This window comes from Tasmannia lanceolata, unplaced genomic scaffold (assembly GCF_043159265.1).
Source record: "Tasmannia lanceolata isolate RefF3 unplaced genomic scaffold, GAP_Taslan_0.1 ptg000015l, whole genome shotgun sequence".
Classification (NCBI taxonomy): Eukaryota; Viridiplantae; Streptophyta; class Magnoliopsida; order Canellales; family Winteraceae; genus Tasmannia; species Tasmannia lanceolata.
Genome location: NW_027518692.1, coordinates 16,997,823 through 17,018,148, shown reverse-complemented (window position 1 = coordinate 17,018,148; position 20,326 = coordinate 16,997,823). Strand labels below are relative to the sequence as shown.

The 20,326-nt window shown below is 39.2% G+C and overlaps 1 protein-coding gene across 5 annotated transcripts in view; it reads left to right on the top strand.

The window, feature by feature from the left end:
• The window catches only part of LOC143892749 (Transducin/WD40 repeat-like superfamily protein), a 51,274-nt gene that overhangs the window by 10,201 nt on the left and 20,747 nt on the right, over positions 1–20,326 (top strand). For 4 of the 5 annotated variants that reach the window (XR_013255599.1, XR_013255600.1, XM_077397608.1 and 1 more), the window contains exons 8-10: positions 10,322–10,396; positions 15,798–15,889; positions 18,048–18,177. Coding sequence is in view for 3 of the 5 variants with exons in the window: in XM_077397608.1 (XP_077253723.1) it covers positions 10,322–10,396; positions 15,798–15,889; positions 18,048–18,177 (297 nt within the window). In the remaining 2 variants the exon portion in view is untranslated. The remainder of the gene's footprint in view (positions 1–10,321; positions 10,397–15,797; positions 15,890–18,047; positions 18,178–20,326) is intronic. The other variant, XM_077397609.1, reaches the window with a different exon arrangement.

The window sequence follows — 20,326 nt, the reverse complement described above, 5'->3', positions numbered from 1 at the left end:
GGGATTTCAAAAACACCTTCTTCAATACCAGGTAGAGCTCCCCTATATTGCCCTTCAAAACCCTCTTTAGGTACTAGTAACCCCACCTGTGTAGCTGAAAACGCTTTTCTGTGAACTTGGGGACCATGTTGGGCAGTTCATGGCCCCTCTATGGGGACTTCTTCTACCCCATTTAAGGACCCATAACACCTTCTTTAATACCATGTATAGCTCCCCTATATTGCCCTTCAAAACCCTCTTTAGGTACTAGTAACCCCACCTCGGTAGCTTAAAACCCTTTTCTGTGAAGCCCCCCTTAGGTACTAGTAACCCCATTTATGTAGCTGAAAATCCTTGAGTTTGAATTTGAGGACCATCTTCTGGATTCGATGGACCCTCCATGGATTCTTCTGGATTCGATGGACCCTCCATGGATTCTTCTTCTACCCCTATTTGAGGGCCCATAATCCCTTCTGTAATACCATGCACAGCTCCCCTATGTTGCCCATGAGAAGCCCCCCTTAGGTACTAGTAACCTCATTTTTTTAGCTGAAAACCCATGACTTTGAACTTCAGGACCATCTTCTGGATTTATGCTAGGGTTTTATTTTTTACGTTAATTTGTGGAATGGAGAAATGCGATTTCATTTCATGTACATATCACTTACCGCATTTCCACCTACAGAGTAAAAGAAATGCAAATGCTCGTCTGTTATTTGTTTATGCTAGGCTTTTATTTTTACAATTTGTGGAGTGGAGAATTGGGATTTCATTTCATATAGGATGTCGACAGAAGAAATGTGACACAGGGGGGACAAATAAATGACATAATATCACAGGGGTCAAGTGTTTGTTGAAAATCACACAAGGGGGTCAAAACCCAGATAAAGAGGGCAGGCATGACGAAAATGCCCCTCTGCCATATAAACAAAAGCAGACAACGATTAGACTTGAAAATCAGTTTTTCCCTCTTCCCTCTTCCCTCTTCTCTCTTCGTTCTTCCCTGGTTTGTTTCCTCTTCTCCTCCGGTGACGTCATTTTCTGCGGCAATCTCGACGGTGAGCGCGAACGTGTAGCTTATACATGGTTACGGTGCAAAAAATGTGACTTATTTCGTCTCTCTCCCTCTCCTAACTGCCATGCCATGTTTTTTTTTTTTTTTTTTCTTGACCTATGTAACCATGAACTATTTTTGATGGGTAATCTTTGATTTGTAACCATTTTTCTGCTAATTTGTGCTTGGATTTGTGATAGGATTTCAATGGTTGAAATATAGAATTTTTGAACTGTGATGAGTGTCGGATTGAATCAATTGAAATGACTAAAGTTTCCAACAGTTCTGCTTGTTTAGTGTTTGATGAAAGCTGTGACTTAGCAATATCTTATCTTCCACAAAATTTAGACAATAAAACATGTCACCAAGTTTCCTTCTTGTTCCTTTTCATGATTTGTCTTCGGTGTGAACAGAATTTTGTCCAAGAGCTATTAATCTTACCTTACAAAGTAGTTGTTATCACTAAACATAAATCTTACTTTCGAAACATTCTTTAACAGGGGAACATTCAACTATATTATGAGGGAAACCATTCTTTAGGCTACATTAGGTATGAAAACAAAACAACCATTAAAAAAAAGGTGTAAAAGGGGAACAATCAACTATGCTACGAGGGCAACCACTCTTTGGGCCACATTAGGTATCAAAAGAAAACCATTGAAGAAAAGAAGGTATCAAAACAGGTTCATATGTCTTCTACTTCTTCATCTCAAGTGCAAACATCGTCCGAATGACATCAATCTCTAATTAGTTGCATTTATGCTTTTGAACTTTCCATGAATAAAAGCTTTCTTAAGATTCATTTATCTTGAGCATCAAATTCTTCAAACTAACAAATAAAGATTAACGTTAAGGAAATTGATGCTTTAACAATAGGGGTTGTGTATATTTAGAAAAAAAATAAACCATTTGTGGCAAACACACCGTTCTTACAGTTGGGGTACATGTTTCCAGATGGCATTCTTATACAATCACATATCTTTGTCCGTTGCCTTCACCCCCTTGTTATCTTTCATATTATTTTCTTTACTATTTGAAAGAAATAATTTCCAAAGATCTTATTTAAGACAATTCTGGCAGTGTGATATGATAATGCGCAAAGGGTGGTTGTGCTCCATAAGATATTGCTATTATTAGTAATTCAAAACTCATGCTATCCCATTTAGCTTTGGTGTTAAATGTGAAAGTGCCTGCGAAAACAAGACAGACATGAGTTTGATGAGTGTAGGGATTGAATTTTTCATGTTGTGATTTGTTAGTGACATCAGAGATTCGGTCCCTGTTAATTTTTTTTAATATCCTCTCTATTGAGCATTGCGTAAAACAAATGGCAATGATTTCATCTTGCAACTCATATTAGAAGTCTCACGTGGCGATTTGAAAAGAGGAAAAGAGCAGATTCAATGTGTAGGAGAAATATCACGATTTGAAGTATGACGGTAATTCAAGTCATATGAGATTGAGGAAGCCAAGTCTATGGTGACTTATTCAACCCCGTTTTATGGCCCATAATTCCTTCTCTAATACCATGCATAGCTCCCCTCTATTGCCCTTGAGAAGCCCCCCTTAGGTACTAGTAACCCCATTTTTGTAGCTGGAAACCCATGACTTTCAACTTGAGGACCATCTTCTGGATTTGATGGACCCTCCAAGGGTACTTCTTCTATTCCATTTGAGGGCTCATAATCCCTTCTGTAATACCATGCGCAGCTCCCTTCTATTGCCCTTGAGAAGCCCCCTTAGGTACTAGTAACCCCATTTTTGTAGCTGAAAACCCATGACTTTGTACTTGAGGAACATCTTCTGGATTTGATGGGCCCTCGAAGGGTACTTCTTCTACCCCATTTGAGGGCCCATAATTCCTTCTGTAATACCATGCGCAGCTCCCCTCTATTGCCCTTGAGAAGCCCCCCTTAGATACTCGTAACCCATTTTTGTAGCTGAAAACCCATCACTTTCAACTTGAGGACCATCTTCTGGATTTGATGGACCCTCCAAGGGTACTTCTTCTACCCCATTTGAGGGCTCATAATCCCTTCTGTAATACCATGCGCAGCTCCCCTCTATTGCCCTTGAGAAGCCCCCCTTTGGTACTAGTAACCCCATTTTTGTAGCTGAAAACCCATGACTTTGAACTTGAGGAACATCTTCTGGATTTGATGGGCCCTCCAAGGGTACTTCTTCTACCCCATTTGAGGGCCCATAATCCCTTCTGTAATACCATGCGCAGCTCCCCTCTATTGCCCTTGAGAAGCCCCCCTTAGGTACTAGTAACCCCTTTTTGTAGCTGAAAACCCATCACTTTCAACTTGAGGACCATCTTCTGGATTTGATGGACCCTCCACGGGTACTTCTTCTACCCCATTTGAGGGCTCATAATCCCTTCTGTAATACCATACGCAGCTCCCCTCTATTGCCCTTGAGAAGCTCCCCCTTAGGTACTAGTAACCCCAATTTTGTAGCTGAAAACCCATGACTTTGAACTTGAGGAACATTTTCTGGATTTGATGGGCCCTCCAAGGGTACTTCTTCTACCCCATTTGAGGGCCCATAATCCCTTCTGTAATGCCATGCGCAGCTCCCCTCTATTGCCTTTGAGAAGCCCCCCTTAGGTACTAGTAACCCCATTTTTGTAGCTGAAAACCCATCACTTTCAACTTGAGGACCATCTTCTGGATTTGATGGACCCTCCAAGGGTACTTCTTCTACCCCATTTGAGGGCTCATAATCTCTTCTGTAATACCATGCGCAGCTCCCCTCTATTGCCCTTGAGAAGCCCCCCCTTTGGTACTAGTAACCCCATTTTTGTAGCTGAAAACCCATGACTTTGAACTTGAGGAACATCTTCTGGATTTGATGGGCCCTCCAAGGGTACTTCTTCTACCCCATTTGAGGGCCCATAATCCCTTCTGTAATACCATGCGCAGCTCCCCTCTATTGCCCTTGAGAAGCCCCCCTTAGGTACTAGTAACCCATTTTTGTAGCTGAAAACCCATCACTTTCAACTCGAGGACCATCTTCTGGATTTGATGGACCCTCTAAGGGTACTTCTTCTACCCCATTTGAGGGCTCATAATCCCTTCTGTAATACCATGCGCAGCTCCCCTGTATTGCCCCTGAAAAGCCCCCCTTAGGTACTAGTAACCCCATTTTTGTAGCTGAAAACCCATGACTTTGAACTTGAGGAACATCTTCTGGATTTGATGGGCCCTCCAAGGATACTTCTTCTACCCCATTTGAGGGCTCATAATCCCTTTTGTAATACCATGCGCAGCTCCCCTCTATTGCCCTTGAGAAGCCCCCCCTTAGGTACTAGTAACCCCATTTTTGGAGCTGAAAACCCATGACTTTGAACTTGAGGAACATCTTCTGGATTTGATGGGCCCTCCAAGGGTACTTCTTCTACCCCATTTGAGGGCCCACAATCCCTTCTGTAATACCATGCGCATTAAATGTACTCTAAATAAAAATGTTATCATCTTCTTGTCATGTTTAAGTCTTAACCATATCATATACTCCTTTTGCAGACAAGTTCTCAATCAGGAAGCTCATATTTTCTTCTTTCAAAACCAGAGTTGTCTGGTTCACCTCCTCAACGTGTGCCTCCGAAGGTTTTGGTTAAGCCGGCCTCTACTTATTCGCCTTCAGAAGCCCCCTTTACGTAGTGGTTCTTATGATATCTTGTTGGCCCTTTGCAGGTCTTCGTAAAGTGGCACGCACAATGCTTTATCTACTGTTACACTATGATGGCATACTGAAGGATGAAGTTAATTGGGAATATGTTGGTGGGAGTAAGAAATTCTTATTGGTAAGTCTCCGAATGAATCTTAAAGAATTGGAGGCTCTAATCCACAGTCGAATTGGGAGTATTGCAGGACGGGTGTCACTATCCATCAAATGTCGATATGTTGTTGATCCATATATAAGCACTCTAATTGACGTCGATAGCGATGATATCTTCCAAACGTTGGTTAAGGTGCTTGAGAAAGATACTTTCAACTCTGTGATGCTATACATAACAAAAATTGACAATGGTCTAACAATGTTATACCTTCTACTTCCTTTTCACCGCGAAATCCCTCTCATAACCTGGCCATACCTTTGACTTCTGTACCACCGATTCCCTCTCAAAATCCCTCTAATAATGCATGCATACCTCCTACTTCCGTTCCACCGTTTCCACACCTAAGATATCCACCGGAACGAGTAACTGTCACTCCCGACTCTCGTTTTGAAGTAGACTTACAAAGAGAATATGAAACAAAATTGGGTAATACAAGCATAGGAGGTGACTCGGCACAATTTAGTTTAAGGTATGTCTTGTAGAATTTTATTTATATTCAAGTACTAAATCTACTATCCTGATTTTATATTGTTGAACTGTGTAGGGTTCGAGTTGACCTAAATGAAAACTTCTCGGACGATATGTATGGGAACCATATCTCCGAAGATATCATTGTCCCCGGGAAGGATGCAGATGTGCCGTTGGAGCATATTAATGTTTTCGAGGATGATTTTCATGTCTTCGGTTGTGATTTGGAAGAATTTAGAACTGAAGATGACAATGATGATGATCCTGTAGAGGATGATGATGAGGATGATGACGAGGCTGAGGTTCAGGATGAGCAGGGTGATGAGGCCGCCCATGATCCTGAAAATGATAGTGGAAATGAAAATCACGACGAAGATTCTGGTGAAAACCTTAGGCCAACAGAAGTGGGTCCCCCTATCGGCAATGGTCGGCCATTTTTACCTGCTGGCACATGTCGGGCAGTCGAAGTAGACGACATGTATGTTGGGGCTGATGAGGTAGATGCAGATAATCTTCAGTTCGATGAGTTAACTGTTGGGGCTATGTATCCAAATATGAAGCAGTTCAAGAAGGCCGTTAAGGAGTATCCCAATTATACTTCCCAATCTTTCCTATGTCGTCGATGTAGGGCCAGAACAGCTCGTCAGCTCGATGTGCGCTTTTTGTGAAAAGGACAGAGGCAAAAAGATGCAGGAGAACATATTTGAGGGTTTTCTCTATCGAAGCTTGATTTCGTTCTCTAACTATTGCAGTAATCTCATTCTCGATAACCGATGCCTTTACGTTGGCCTCTGAAAATGGCCACCCAGGCACTTTAGGTAGGGGTTTTGTCCTGTCGAATGACAGAACCCTCACCACCTCCATTCTCTCTCCAGTAAGTGGCAGTCCTAATGCCAATGCAACATCTCTTGGAAGGAAGGGGACATTTATACTCCCTAACGTGAACATCTTACTGCCAGGAGTCCACTTATCGTTGATAGCTCTTACGAGAGGCTTGTGCATGATAATGTCCTCCATGCCAAACAGATGTCGAAAAGGAGTCTTTTCTATGGCATCAAAATGGACTGGCTTGAACTTTATCCTGTCCATTGCCGATTTGAAAGAAGCTGGAGAACATCGTGTTGGGACGTATGGAGCCTGCAAAACAAATTACATCGCCAAAATATGTGGAAAATGAATTAACTTACTATGATTGATACAATTAATAACATACACACTTACATGTGTTTGTCTCTTCTTCACAGCTCCCATTTTCGTCTCCTCCCCTTTTGAACTCTTTTCTGACCTTCTTGGAGGCTTTGTTACTTTCCGTCTATCACTCTTTCACATCAACATCTTTCAAGGCTTTGCAATGGCTCCTGACCGGATAAAAACTGTATGGCAATGAACAACCAAATCAAAATCACCGAGATCAATTCATAACACAAAAACTCAGTTATATTGACCATCATTAAAATTCTGATCCTCATCATCTCTAAAAGAAATTACGAAGAAAATCAATAAAATCCAACCCATAGCATAAACTCATATTCCTAATCACTACTATTATGAAGAAAAACTAGCAAGCAAACCAACAATTATTACAATTCTCATACTAAGCTGAAAATATGTATCATGTCTGTAACCCCATAGAGGGCCATCAACTGCCCACCATGGTCCCCAAGTTCACAGAAAAGGGTTTTCAGCTACCGAGGTGGGGTTAGTAGTACCTAAAGAGGGTTTTGAAGGGCAATATAGGGGAGCTCCACATGGTATTGAAGAAGGTGTTATGGGTCCTTAAATGGGGTAGAAGAAGTCCCCATAGAGGGGCCATCAACTGCCCACCATGGTCCCGAAGTTCACAGAAAAGGATTTTAAGCTACCGAGGTGGGGTTACTAGTACCTAAAGAGGGTTTTGAAGGGCAATATAGGGGAGCTCCACATGGTATTGAAGAAGGTGTTATGGGTCCTTAAATGGGGTAGAAGAAGTCCCCATAGAGGGGCCATGAACTGCCCACCATGGTCCCCAAGTTCACAGAAAAGGGTTTTCAGCTACCGAGGTGGGGTTCCTAGTACCTAAAGAGGGTTTTGGAGGACAATATAGGGGAGCTCCACATGGTATTGAAGAAGGTGTTATGGGTCCTTAAATGGGGTAGAAGAAGTCCCCATAGAGGGGCCATCAACTGCCCACCATGGTCCCCAAGTTCACAGAAAAGGGTTTTCAGCTACCTAGGTGAGGTTACTACTACCTAAAGAGGGTTTTGAAGGGCAATATAAGGGAGCTCTACATGGTATTGAAGAAGGTGTTTTTGAAATCTCATTTCTCCACTCTACAAATTGTAAAAGTAAAAGCCTAGCATAAACAAATAGCAGACGAGCATTTGCATTTATTTAACTCTGTAGGTGGAAATGCGGTAAGTGATATGTACATGAAATGAAATCGCATTTCTCCATTCCACAAATTAACGTAAAAAATAAAACCCTAGTATAAATCCAGAAGATGGTCCTGAAGTTCAAAGTCATGGGTTTTCAGCTACAAAAATGGGGTTACTAGTACCTAAGGGGGGCTACTCATGGGCAATATAGGGGAGCTGTGCATGGTATTACAGAAGGGATTATGGGCCCTCAAATGGGGTAGAAGAAGAATCCATGGAGGGTCCATCGAATCTAGAAGATGGTCCTCAAATTCAAACTCAGGGGTTTTCAGCTACATAAATGGGGTTACTAGTACCTAAGGGGGGCTTCTCATGGGTTTTCAGCTACCGAGGTGGGGTTACTAGTACCTGAAGAGGGTTTTGAAGGGCAATATAGGAGAGCTCCACATGGTATTGAAGAAGGTGTTGTGGATCCTTAAATGGGGTAGAAGAAGTCCCCATAGAGGGGCCATCAACTGCCCACCATGGTTCCCAAGTTCACAGAAAAGGGTTTTCAGCTACCTAGGTGGGGTTACTACTACCTAAAGAGGGTTTTGAAGGGCAATATAAGGGAGCTCTACATAGTATTGAAGAAGATGTTTTTGAAATCCCATTTCTCCACTCCACAAATTGTAAAAATAAAAGCCTAGCATAAACAAATAGCAGACGAGCATTTGCATTTATTTTACTCTGTAGGTGAAAATGTGGTAAGTGATATGTACATGAAATGAAATCGCATTTCTCCATTCCACAAATTAACGTAAAAAATAAAACCCTAGCATAAATCCAGAAGATGGTCCTGAAGTTCAAAGTCATGGGTTTTCAGCTACAAAAATGGGGTTACTAGTACCTAAGGGGGGCTTCTCATGGGCAATATAGGGGAGCTGTGCATGGTATTACAGAAGGGATTACGGGCCCTCAAATGGGGTAGAAGAAGAATCCATGGAGGGTCCATCGAATTCAGAAGATGGTCCTCAAATTCAAACTCAAGGGTTTTCAGCTACATAAATGGGGTTACTAGTACCTAAGGGGGGCTTCACAGAAAAGGGTTTTCAGCTACCGAGGTGGGGTTACTAGTACCTAAAGAGGGTTTTGAAGGGCAATATAGGGGAGCTCCACATGGTATTGAAGAAGGTGTTATGGGTCCTTAAATGGGGTAGAAGAAGTCCCCATAGAGGGGCCATGAACTGCCCACCATGGTCCCCAAGTTCACAGAAAAGGGTTTTCAGCTACCTAGGTGGGGTTACTACTACCTAAAGAGGGTTTTGAAGGGCAATATAAGGGAGCTCTACATGGTATTGAAGGTGTTTTTGAAATCCCATTTCTCCACTCCACAAATTGTAAAAATAAAAGCCTAGCATAAACAAATAGCAGACGAGCATTTGCATTTATTTTACTCTGTAGGTGGAAATGCGGTAAGTGATATGTACATGAAATGAAATCGCATTTCTCCATTCCACAAATTAACATAAAAAAATAAAACCCTAGCATCAACAAATACCATAGCATGCAACTCTATTTTACTCTGTAGGTGGATACGCATATATGAAATGAAATCCCATCTCCCCATTTCACAAATTAATGTACAAAATAAAACCCTAGAATAAATAAACAGCAGAACGTTTCTCCATTTCACAAATTAATGTAAAACATAAAACCCTAGCAGCAACAAACAGCATTTACAAGCATTTACAACTATTTTACTCTGTAGAATGAAATGCAGTAATTGACATGTATATGAACTGAAAAAAATAAAAAACATATTGCATGAAAAAGGATTTCCCCCCACCCCCCCTCCTTTTGCATCTCTCTCAACCTGATTTTCCTTTTAAAAATTAAATAAAAAGGAGATTGAATAAAGGAAGGGAAGGAAACGACGCACCAGGTAGGGTTTCCTTCAAATGCGAGGTCTGATACGTGCTTCACCTTCGTCGAGATCGCCGGAGAGATTGCCGTAGAGATTGCCGGAGGAGAGGACCAAAAAAAATTAAACAGAGACAAGAGGAGAGAAGAGGGAAGAGAGAAGAGAGAAGAGAGAAGAGGGAAAACTTAAATGTTTCTTTATTTTTCCTAGTCAAATCACTCTATTTCTTCCAGAGGGGCATTCTCGTCATTCCAATTTTCGTAAACCGGGTTTTGACCCCCTTCTGTGATTTTCAACAAACACTTGACCCCTGTGATATTATGTCATTTATTTGTCCCCCCTGTGTCAAATTTTCAATTATTATTTATTTAACTATACTTTTTATTTATTTACAACCTTTTAAGTTTTTCATATTTATTTTAATTTTAAAGTCAGAAGACATTTTTAATTTTTATTTTTGTTTCTTCTACTATTATTTATTGTAATTTTGATTTAATTTTTATTGACCTGTAGTTGCATACATGAATGTGATGTGTGCATGTGTGTTTTGATGTATTTTTGTTATGAATGGTTGCATATCAAATTCTATTCGGTTGACCTGCTCCTATTTTTGGCAATGGAAGTAAGGATGATTCAGACTTGCATGTGTAACTTAGTCCATGTTTTGGTCATTCTGGAGTTAAATTTCCCCGTCATTATTTAATTGCTTGCTTCTGCAGGTTGCTTGTGCCTCTATGAGAAGTGATAAAGTTCTTTTGTTTGATATTGGTTATATATCTTCGGAACCAACCGAAGTAAGTCTCTCGTCTTATGTTCGTGCATGATAATACTTTCTTGCTTTGACATTTAGTTTGATGTTATTAAACTTGTTCTCACTACATATCTCCAACAAGTCATCCTATTTGGTTCTTGACACAAGGTTCTTGTTGTTAATTCTATTCAGTCAATATCTGGAATGGTTTCCTAAATTTTGCTTCACCCAAGTGTAGTTTTATTCTTTATATTGTGATCCGGTTTTTTATTTTCTACTATAGATTGAGCAATCTGATTCTCATTGTTTGCTTTAGAAGACACTTGGAAAGTTCTATTGTGCTTTGGAAATTTGTGGAGAGTGATATTTTCTCTTTGCATGTTTCAGGTTTCAGTTTTGGTATGTGTTTCGATCGTAGTGGAAATGAAATATTTTAGTTTCAATTGGTAATTTTGGTGGAATCCTGCAAGAAACTTATGGAAACATATGCTAATGATGCACATTTAAGATTATACTTCTGGAAGTGCTAGAATAAGCACAAGTACACATTAAAAAAACCATTATTAAAAAACACAACAAAAAATCATCGCATAAGTAAAAAACTACCCATGATGGGTTAACAATATCGAACACTTAGCGTGCGTTCGGCTGCCACGAACTTTTTTCCTGGAATATTAGCTTACCAATTATGTAACACATACTGAGATAGTAATAGTATACCGCTACAACACTAAATGCTAAAAAAATATCGCTTTATTTTTTGAAATGACTTGTAATATTTTATAAAAAAATATAACAAAGATAGGGAATAGTGAGAAAATACAACAACAATTTTTTTTGTATAACAAAGTATGCCTAAATCTGCATATGCCTTGATTTTGTTAGTTTTTTTTTAAAGTTTAATGTTTTTTTAAATTATAAATAAGATATTTTCTAGGGACCATCGCAGAAGGCATTTCGCGGAACGGCTCTTGCATGGGAGGGCAGCCACATAGGTTCAGAATTTGTCTTATTCATTTAATTCAATGCCTTCTACGAAGGTCCCTAGCAAATCCCTATAAAAAAATAAAAAAATTAAGTATATAATTATAAAATGTAGTAACACTGCAATGATATGAATTTGTGCTATTTATATATTTTCTTGCCCATTCTGATTTTTATGATTTTTAAATATTATTTATTATTTTTAATAAAAAATAATCATTTTCAATATTTTTATATAAATTATATAATTTTCTAGCATTCATCTTAAATTTTCATCATTAGCATACATTTCCATACATTTTTAGTTTTTATAGGATTTCATGGAAATTTCTTGCTTAAACCGGCATGCTTCCAAGTTTCGATCGAAACAATGTAACATATGCACTTATAATTTTGATTTCGAAGTGCGTGTCAATTTCGGTATGCATATCGTGGAAATGGAAGCGAAAAAATTTTGATCGTTTCAAGTCAGTTTCATTCGAAATTTAAAACCATGCATGTTGCTTACTTTCTAGCATAAGAGCACACTTAACTCGTGCAACACCCGCCATTAGCGCTGACTCGGCCTGACCCAAGTGACCTACTCTTGGCTTAATGCAAGGACACTTAAACTCTCGCACAAAGGAAGCACAGAAGTGACTAGAAAGAATCCCCTGAGACTATTGTGTGGGGGGTTGGTGTAGGTGATGGTGTGTTATAATGTGGAGGTGTAGTTGTCTTGTGAAGATTCAGGGAAGTACATGTGCTGCGGGTTCTGTGTATGAGTTTGTAGTGGTGCTTCATGCGGATTTATGCCAGTATAATGCAGATTTGGTGCAATTCTGCACATAGCTACTTGTGGGTACAAAGTACAGGTGCTGTGAAGAGCCAAGATCCACATGTGTTGATTGTTGGATAAATCTGAAGTGTGTCATCCTGCGTTGGCTGTCCTAAGCTCGTAACTTTTTTGTTAAGAGATCTCCGCCCTTAATCTGCGATGACCGTCACTGAGGATGGCATAAATTGTGAACCGCTGTCAGGGGGCACCCGATTCGCCCCTTTCATTGGGGCATTCAGTTACTGCAGAGGGGGGAGCAGCTTTGTGATAATGGAACCAACCAGCAAAAAGCATTAACCCTACAAAGACCAATGCGCCAAAAAAGGTTCACTTTTGTGTTGTGGGAAATGGAAATTCTTGGCAATCCTAAATTCATAAATTTTTGTTAAGAGATCTCTTCCCTCAAAAGGTTCTATTTTGTGTCGTGGGAAATGGAAATTTTGGCATCAAGTAGTGACCAAGGTTTTAAATTTCGGTTTTTTCGCCATGGAAACGGAAACATTTTGATTTCGGATGGAAAGTTAGGTGGAAATCCTATAGAATTATGGAAATATTTGGAAACACATGCAAATAACAGAATTTTAAGATGGAACTTCATGAAATGCTAAAGTACAAATGCATTACTAGAAACTATCATATAAGCAAGATTGCCATCCATAATGGTTTAGCAACATCAAACACCTAGTGACATGAGCTGATACGCATGTCTGATAATTCAGTACATACCGCATTTCACATGCAATTCATATAAATATATATACATGATACATACACTATAAGTCATTCCTAATGGTTTGACTACATCAAACACCTAATGACGTGCTGACCTAGTGGTACGCGGGTTATTCTCAATGGGTCTCAATGGGTTGATCCTCACATAAAATATGACAACCAATCGTAATGTCAGATTAAGCGTACGGAAAGTTAATCTATTTACCCTGAGGGTTTTACGTCAAGGTTAGATTTTTAAGAAATTTTATCAATATTCTTATATCTGCCCAAGCATGAAATTTTCTATAGCAAGTTACACCAAATGATAGCAAAAGAAATAAATATGGGGGAGCAATAAATATGGGGTCTGAGTACAATCTGGAAATCAAGAAAAAATGAGAAGTTGAGGGCCCAAAGAAACCACAATTCTAGGAAAAATAGGCTTAAGGATAAGGTATATGCAAATATTATCGTCCTAAGGGTATCAGTGGCTCAAAATTGGGTCAAATGTGACTAAATCTGTGGTAGGAAGGATCTCGCCTGGAAATGTTATTGCATCGACCATGAATCTAGTACACTGGAGGCCCAAGTGGGTGGTGGAGAAGTCGGGAAGCTCGAACAGTCCAAGAACCCACAATCGCTACCAATTGTGTGGGCCAAAGAGGGGTAAATATGTCGGATATAGGCTCGCGCAAACCCTCGAACAGCAAGATGTAGTGTAAGTGAAATAGGTGTAGGAAACACAAAGGAAAAGAGATGAAAGAGTAGGTTGGGACCATAACCAACGAGGTTATAGTTGCTTGAACGAAAGTAGATGAAGGGGAAGTCAAGGGGAAGCAACGGAGGCAAGGAAAAGAGAGGAGAGTACTGTTATGAGGAACAATTCCTGAAACAATCATATGGATTGTTGGATCAATATGGGAAGGAGAGGACATCACAAGGGGGTAGGAATGTGGGGGCAGTCACGACTGGAAAAATAATCAAGTGACTGATTCAGAAGGGAAAATCATGAAGGTGGATGGTAGAAAATGAAAGGTGGAAGAAAGAACGGAGGAAGAAAGAAGAGGGGAAGAAGGAGAAGAATAGAAGAGGAAAGAGGAGAAAAGGGAGGAGAAAAGATACCTTGCACAAAGGATGAGATGTTTCTCTCCATTTTGCATCAAAGAGGGTGGATAAACTCCACTTGTGGCTGCTCCTTGGGGGCTGCACGAAAATCACTTCAATAATTAGGGCTCTCCTCCCCTTGGCCTCCTGTTAACAGTTTAAGTGATGGTAGGTTGGTCCTCCCTATTAGTGAATAGGAGATAATCACTTAAGTCATTAGTGAATGACTTAAATGCTTCTACTTAATGGTCAATGAAACAAACTCATTTAAGGTTAATATGGGGACCTGATCATGGTATGCGAATAAAAAGGATAGTAAGGTGGTAACCCTAGTTGATGTGGACAACCCCCGCATCTAGGCTCCCCAAATAGAACAATCCAAATAGAAATGGCGTTGAAAATAGAAACTATCCTAGGTGCTGAAAATAGAAACTAATCTCCATATTTGGAATTTGCATATGTATGCAGTATGTTATGGATATGTATATACAAGTTATATCTATCCTATTTAATTTTTGTTACAGGAATATTAAAATGATAATTATTGATATAGAATCTCACTAATGTTTTTGGTGGACTATGTTCTGTATTATATTTATGTTGAAGGTGTTCTTTTGGTTTAAGAGTATGGGCATGTTATTTGTTTGTATTGTAAGCACAAATGTAATTCCTGTCCACTACAAGGCTGTTGCTTGGATTACTTTACGTGGGCAGCTGTCCATCTGCTTATGTATTAAAAAAAAAATTAGTTAAAAGTTATCTTGCACTTTCATAGCAGTGATGACAAGATTAGCTTCTTCTTGGAGAAAGCAATGTGAATTGTGAAGTAAATAATTTTGATCAGCTATTTTACCTGGATACTCTATCATGAGTACCATAACCTGCATTTGGTACTTCAAATAGTACTTATTGTGTACTACCAGATTCAATGGTGATAGGTTAGCCAGTGTACTTCAAATAGTACTTATTGTGGCTTGTAGATTGTCGTGTAACTAACAAATGCACGTGACAGTTTAAACTGTTTTCGAGCTCTGTTGCAGTCGTACATCTCTTTAGATTACCGGTGTTTCTTTTCCGAGCTGCCAAAATATGTTAATCCCTTTACCAAGTCTGTTGTAGTCATACATCCATTTAGATTACCAATGTTTCACTTTCGAATTGGCCTTATTAACACATCTCTGTATAAAAATATAGTACTTATGATAATACCATCAGTAGTTTCAGTTTGTCAATGGCATAATATTCTAATTAGTTCTGTTGATTAAGGAATTTATAAGGTAAATGGCTTTGATTTCGGGTTTTTACTTTAAAGCATGGGATCTCTGATATGTATAAGATTCATTCAAATCTTAAGCATGGTACCATATTGCCCAAGACAAACAATGACTTGGACTGGGTTACCTTTTTCGAGGATGAATAGTGTATGTATTGGATGATGCACAGACTATATTTTTTGTATCGTTCAACTGAAAATTCATGATCATGGGGTGATACGTCTTGGTACCGGTGGATGCCGTAAACCATAATTACAGCTCAAGCTAGGTGTGCAATATCCTCATGGTGAATTGTTGTCTATTAGAATTACTCTTAGAATTTTATTTTGCAATTGGCCTGCACTGTATACTTTATAGTACAATAATGGGGCTTTATTTTTTTGGTATCCCTATTTCAATGAGGGTTTCTTATTCATGTCTTGTCTTGATGTTTAGGATACCTTGATCTTTTCAAAAAAAAAAAAGGATCTTAAGGCTGCCTTGTAGTTTAGTCATATTTCCTTCATTTCACATTTCCACAATGATAATGATGGCCTTTTGGTTCATTGATGCAGGTGTTAGAAATGAGGCCTACCTCCACTATGCATCATTATGAAGCCAACAATGGTTTTTCTGATATTGCTTTTACTTCGATTGATGATTCAAGGTAGTTAACTCATCCTTAGATTAGAGAGTATCAGCTCGTGGATATCTCAGTGAAGGTAGAGTTGCTCAATGTTTAGTAATGCTGTAATGGTGCATTTTCCCTTTCCACAGTTCCATCTTATCAAACATCTACTTTTGATTGAAACATTTTGGGTAATGAAAAGGCCCTCATGTCATCAACTCTGCTTAAAAATTTAAACATTCTGCGAAGTGTAACATATGATATTTTACTATCGAAGAATAATTGGAAAAGAAAGTAGCATGTATGGATTTTGGAGGAAACCAATTGTGCGATAGACCCACCCTTGGTTCGTATAAAAGGAACTAGTAAATCAGATACGTGTATGCTCTATGGGGAGTAGACCTTTGGCATTATTAGTAGGGTCAAAGGAGTTGCTCCTGGTGGTTTTATGCAGTGTAGGGAACTTTTGGGAACCCTATAGAAGTATTAGCATTGAAAAACAATGGGCTTGGATAATTGAAATGGATTAGGGATTTAATCTATGATAAGACTTAAGGTAAGTGCCTTGGATGTCTTGTCTGAGTGCGTTTTAAAACGATGGTCTCTACGATTAGTGTCAGTGATGTCTTTAAGAAATTACCATGCATGCTCATTACCACTACTCATGACTGCAAATAAATAAAGATAAGCAATAAGGAAAAAATAAATAAGAAAAGTGGAAGTTAGGGTTGGCAAGCTAGAGGGCGAACCTTGGCGCAACGGTAAGGTTGCTCCATTGTGACCTGGTGATCATGGGTTCGAGTCACGGAAACAGCCTCTCTGCAAAGCAGAGGTAATGCTGCGTACATCTATCCCTCCTCAGACCTCGCAATGGCGGGAGCCTCGTGCACTGGGCCGCCCTTTAGGGTTGGCAAGCAAGTAATATTATAGATGTTAGCAATATTATAGATGCAAACAAGTTAGTAAAGGGAGGTAGAGGCTACAAAAGATTTAGAAGTTTTTCTCACTTCCCTAAAACCCTTACCAAATTTGCTTGGAGTAGCCATTTCAAAAAAAAAAAGAAGTTTGCTTGGAGTAGAAAGAAGGGTTCCTAATTTCCTATAGGTGTAGGAGGTAACTAAGGCTTGTTATATGGGATGTTAGGCTTGATAGAGGAGAAAGGGAACCTAGAGGAGTGACTAAGGGAAGCTAGAGGAGTGTGAAGGGTGAGTAGGTTGAGGGGTAGAATTTACTTCATATGTTTCAAGACCCTTTGCACCTGCGAGGCTTATATGCGTTCCATATGTCAATAATTGTTGGCTAAGACCATGTAATAGGAATGCTAAGGATGAACTAAGACCTATTGCAAGGCTACCCACATACCTAAAGGATAGGTGGGTTTCTAAGACAGACAAGTTATGACCTATGGGTTGAGTTGGACCTAAGATAATCAATAAAAAGAATGGACTAATGCATATCTTTATCATCTACATGTTGCCGACAACAATATGGCTAATATTAGCCCCGCAACATGCTAATGTCAACACCTTCCATTTCATTCGAGCAAGAAAGAGGGTGAACTTGGCTTTGATGCCAAGTTAAAATAGAGGATGAATTTAAAGAGAGGAAGAGAAGACAGGACGAAAAGAGAGGGAGAAAAGTTTTGAGCGTGAAAAATCTGTGGTAAGTACCACACACGATGCTTATAATAAAAAGGTTATAAGGAGAAATGTATGGACAAATGTGCCCCTGATAAATTCAAGAAAATTCGAAAAAAGGGAAATTGTTTGACTACCATAAGTTAATGTGCACACTTTCACCTTAGCTTAAACACTGCCTACTTAAATATCAAGGTAGACTCCCCTCTAAACATTCAGATGTGAAGATGACTTAGAAATCCCAGCACCTTGAAGATGGAGGATAAGGCAGCCATTCCTAATTCAATTGTGCATAATTTAATTCAAGTGATCAGAACGTAAATATGTGCGCATACACATTTGACAGAAATACAGTACTAATAAAGCATGATATGTCAACCTTCAGTGCTGATTGTGCTTGCTATACCTTTTTTACTATTAGCATGCAGTCTGATTCTATCTAGGATACTAGCTTCATTATCCCTCATTTTCATTATTTTTTAATGAAATTTGTGATATTTTTCATTCGTTTATTTATTTTTTGGCTAATGACGTGTTCTTTTATTGTTTCTTTTTTTCAGGTTGCTTGCATCTGATTTATATGGTGCTATTTACATATGGGATAGGCGATCAAGTAATCATCCATGTCTTAAGCTCACCTCTAATTCCCGAAGCACGCTTAATAGTATCCGGTTAAATGAGGAGAATAGGGTTAGTAGCGTACATCCTAATCTTCTATAAGATGCGAGTTTTACTGTTTGCTGTTTTTGAAGTAGCCACACGTATATTAGCAACAAGATCCTGTTGGTCTCAAAGAACCGACACAAAGGGAGAGGAAAACAACAGAACCAATCCAGGTGCATGATAGTATCCATAGGATGAGATTCAGATATAATCATGGAGTCTCTAGGAACTCCCCTACTAAGCTTACCCATTCACAATCTCGTTGGTCGATTGTTTAATATGCTGAAACCAATGATTTAAACATTAGTTTCGTTCCCCATAGAAGTGGAAGTACTTTGATAAAGTCATGTAAGTTAATTTAAGTCCATGAAAACGATGAAAATTTGAGATGAAACTTCAGGAAATGTCAGATTTTTTTTTTTTTTAATGGTTCAGGAAATGTTAGATTAAGCCTAAATACATGGTCCCTAGGATCCGTAGATGAATTACATGAGGTCAACTCTGGATGGGCTTCATTGGTACGCCTATCATCATAAATTGAGCTTTCCCCCTCAGATGTAACAGCATGAGCACTTGGGCCTCTCATCCTCTGTCGTAGATGAGGATGAAGGTTCCAAGTCCCAACACATAACTATCGTGGACGTGGACCCTTAGCATTGGCTCTTCTACCAGCCTCGCCACAAATGTAGTTGTAAATTGTTTCAAGAGGAGGGAGAGTCCCTTGCTGGAACTTGAACTCAAGATCTGAATTCATCCTTGTTAAAAACTCAAAATTCTTTCCTTTTGAGTTTTCTTTCTTATATCTTCAACACTAGGAGCAATTAATTTTTTATTTTTTTTCATTTGCTCCTAAGAATACCATAGTATTCTTCGACCTGAGCGATGTAACTGGTAGACCTTAGCAAAAACTTTTTTTGTTGACACTAGACCTTAGCAATTGTTATAAACTCAAAAATATGTTTTTCATGGGGTTTAGCTTCTACGATTAGGATTTGTTTCTAGTGATATTTCTTCTCGTCCCATTGTATTATTTCTTTGTCCTCAGATCTTATCCTTCAAATGAAGGAGCTGTCCATTTTTCTTGGATTTGTTATCTGTCTTTCAACATTAGGATTTGTGGCTCTGATTTTATGATCGGGGTGGGCCGCATGGCCACGAGAATGGAATATTTTCCTAATTTATTTAGTTGATTACCAAGGCTTTAGCAAAATTTTAATCTGCCTGTTTGTAAAAGTCATTCAACAACCGAGTTGCTAAGTCACTAATGTCATGAATTTTGGTTTGCGTATTATGATTCTTGATGTTTCTTATTAGGAATTTTTTTTTTTCGGCGTATAGTGAATCGTGATGTTATCTTAAATGTGCCCTCGATCTTGATTCTATGATTTCGATCTTATTTGAGATATCTCAAATGAAATATCAGATCTTGATTCTATGATTTTGATCTTATTTGAGATATCTCAAGTGAAATATCAGTTCTTTTATTTAGCTTTCAAAGAAACCTTAAGGATGAGGAAATTCATGAATTCGAAAGATTGTTGCTGCAACTACAATCGATGCACTGCTCTAATTTGATTGATGATGATTTAGTATGGGCTCCAGAATCAAGGGGGATGTTTACAGCCAGATCTTTCTTTGCAGAATTTAACTCAGGGCATTGCTCTGACAAGAGGCGTGTATGGCAATCTTTGGCCCCTCCGCGAGTGGTAGCTTTTGGGTGGACACTTGTTCACAGGAAGATTAATACTCGTGACCGTCTGAAAAAGAGACATTTTAGTCTTGCTAGTGTTTGTGTTCTCTGCCATCAGCATGAGGAAACTTTGGACCATTTAATGCTGCATTGTCCTTTTACTTATCAAATTTGGGCTCGGGCTATTGGAGCTTTTGGAGTCTGCTGGGTCTGTTTGAATTCCATCAGTACACTGCTCATCAATTGGAGGGGAGGCCCCTTTGGAGAGATTGGCAAAATTCTCTGGGACACTATTCCTTATGCAATCGTTTGGAACGTATGGAAGGAGCGTAATGTGCTAATATTTAAAGACCAGCAAAGATCGTTGGGGCGAGTGGCTACGAATACCAAGATGGAGCTAATTTTGTGGTCAAAGAATAAAAGAAATCTGCCACATGGGGTGAGTAACTTGATAAGGAATTGGTGGGCAATCATTTGGGAAAGAAC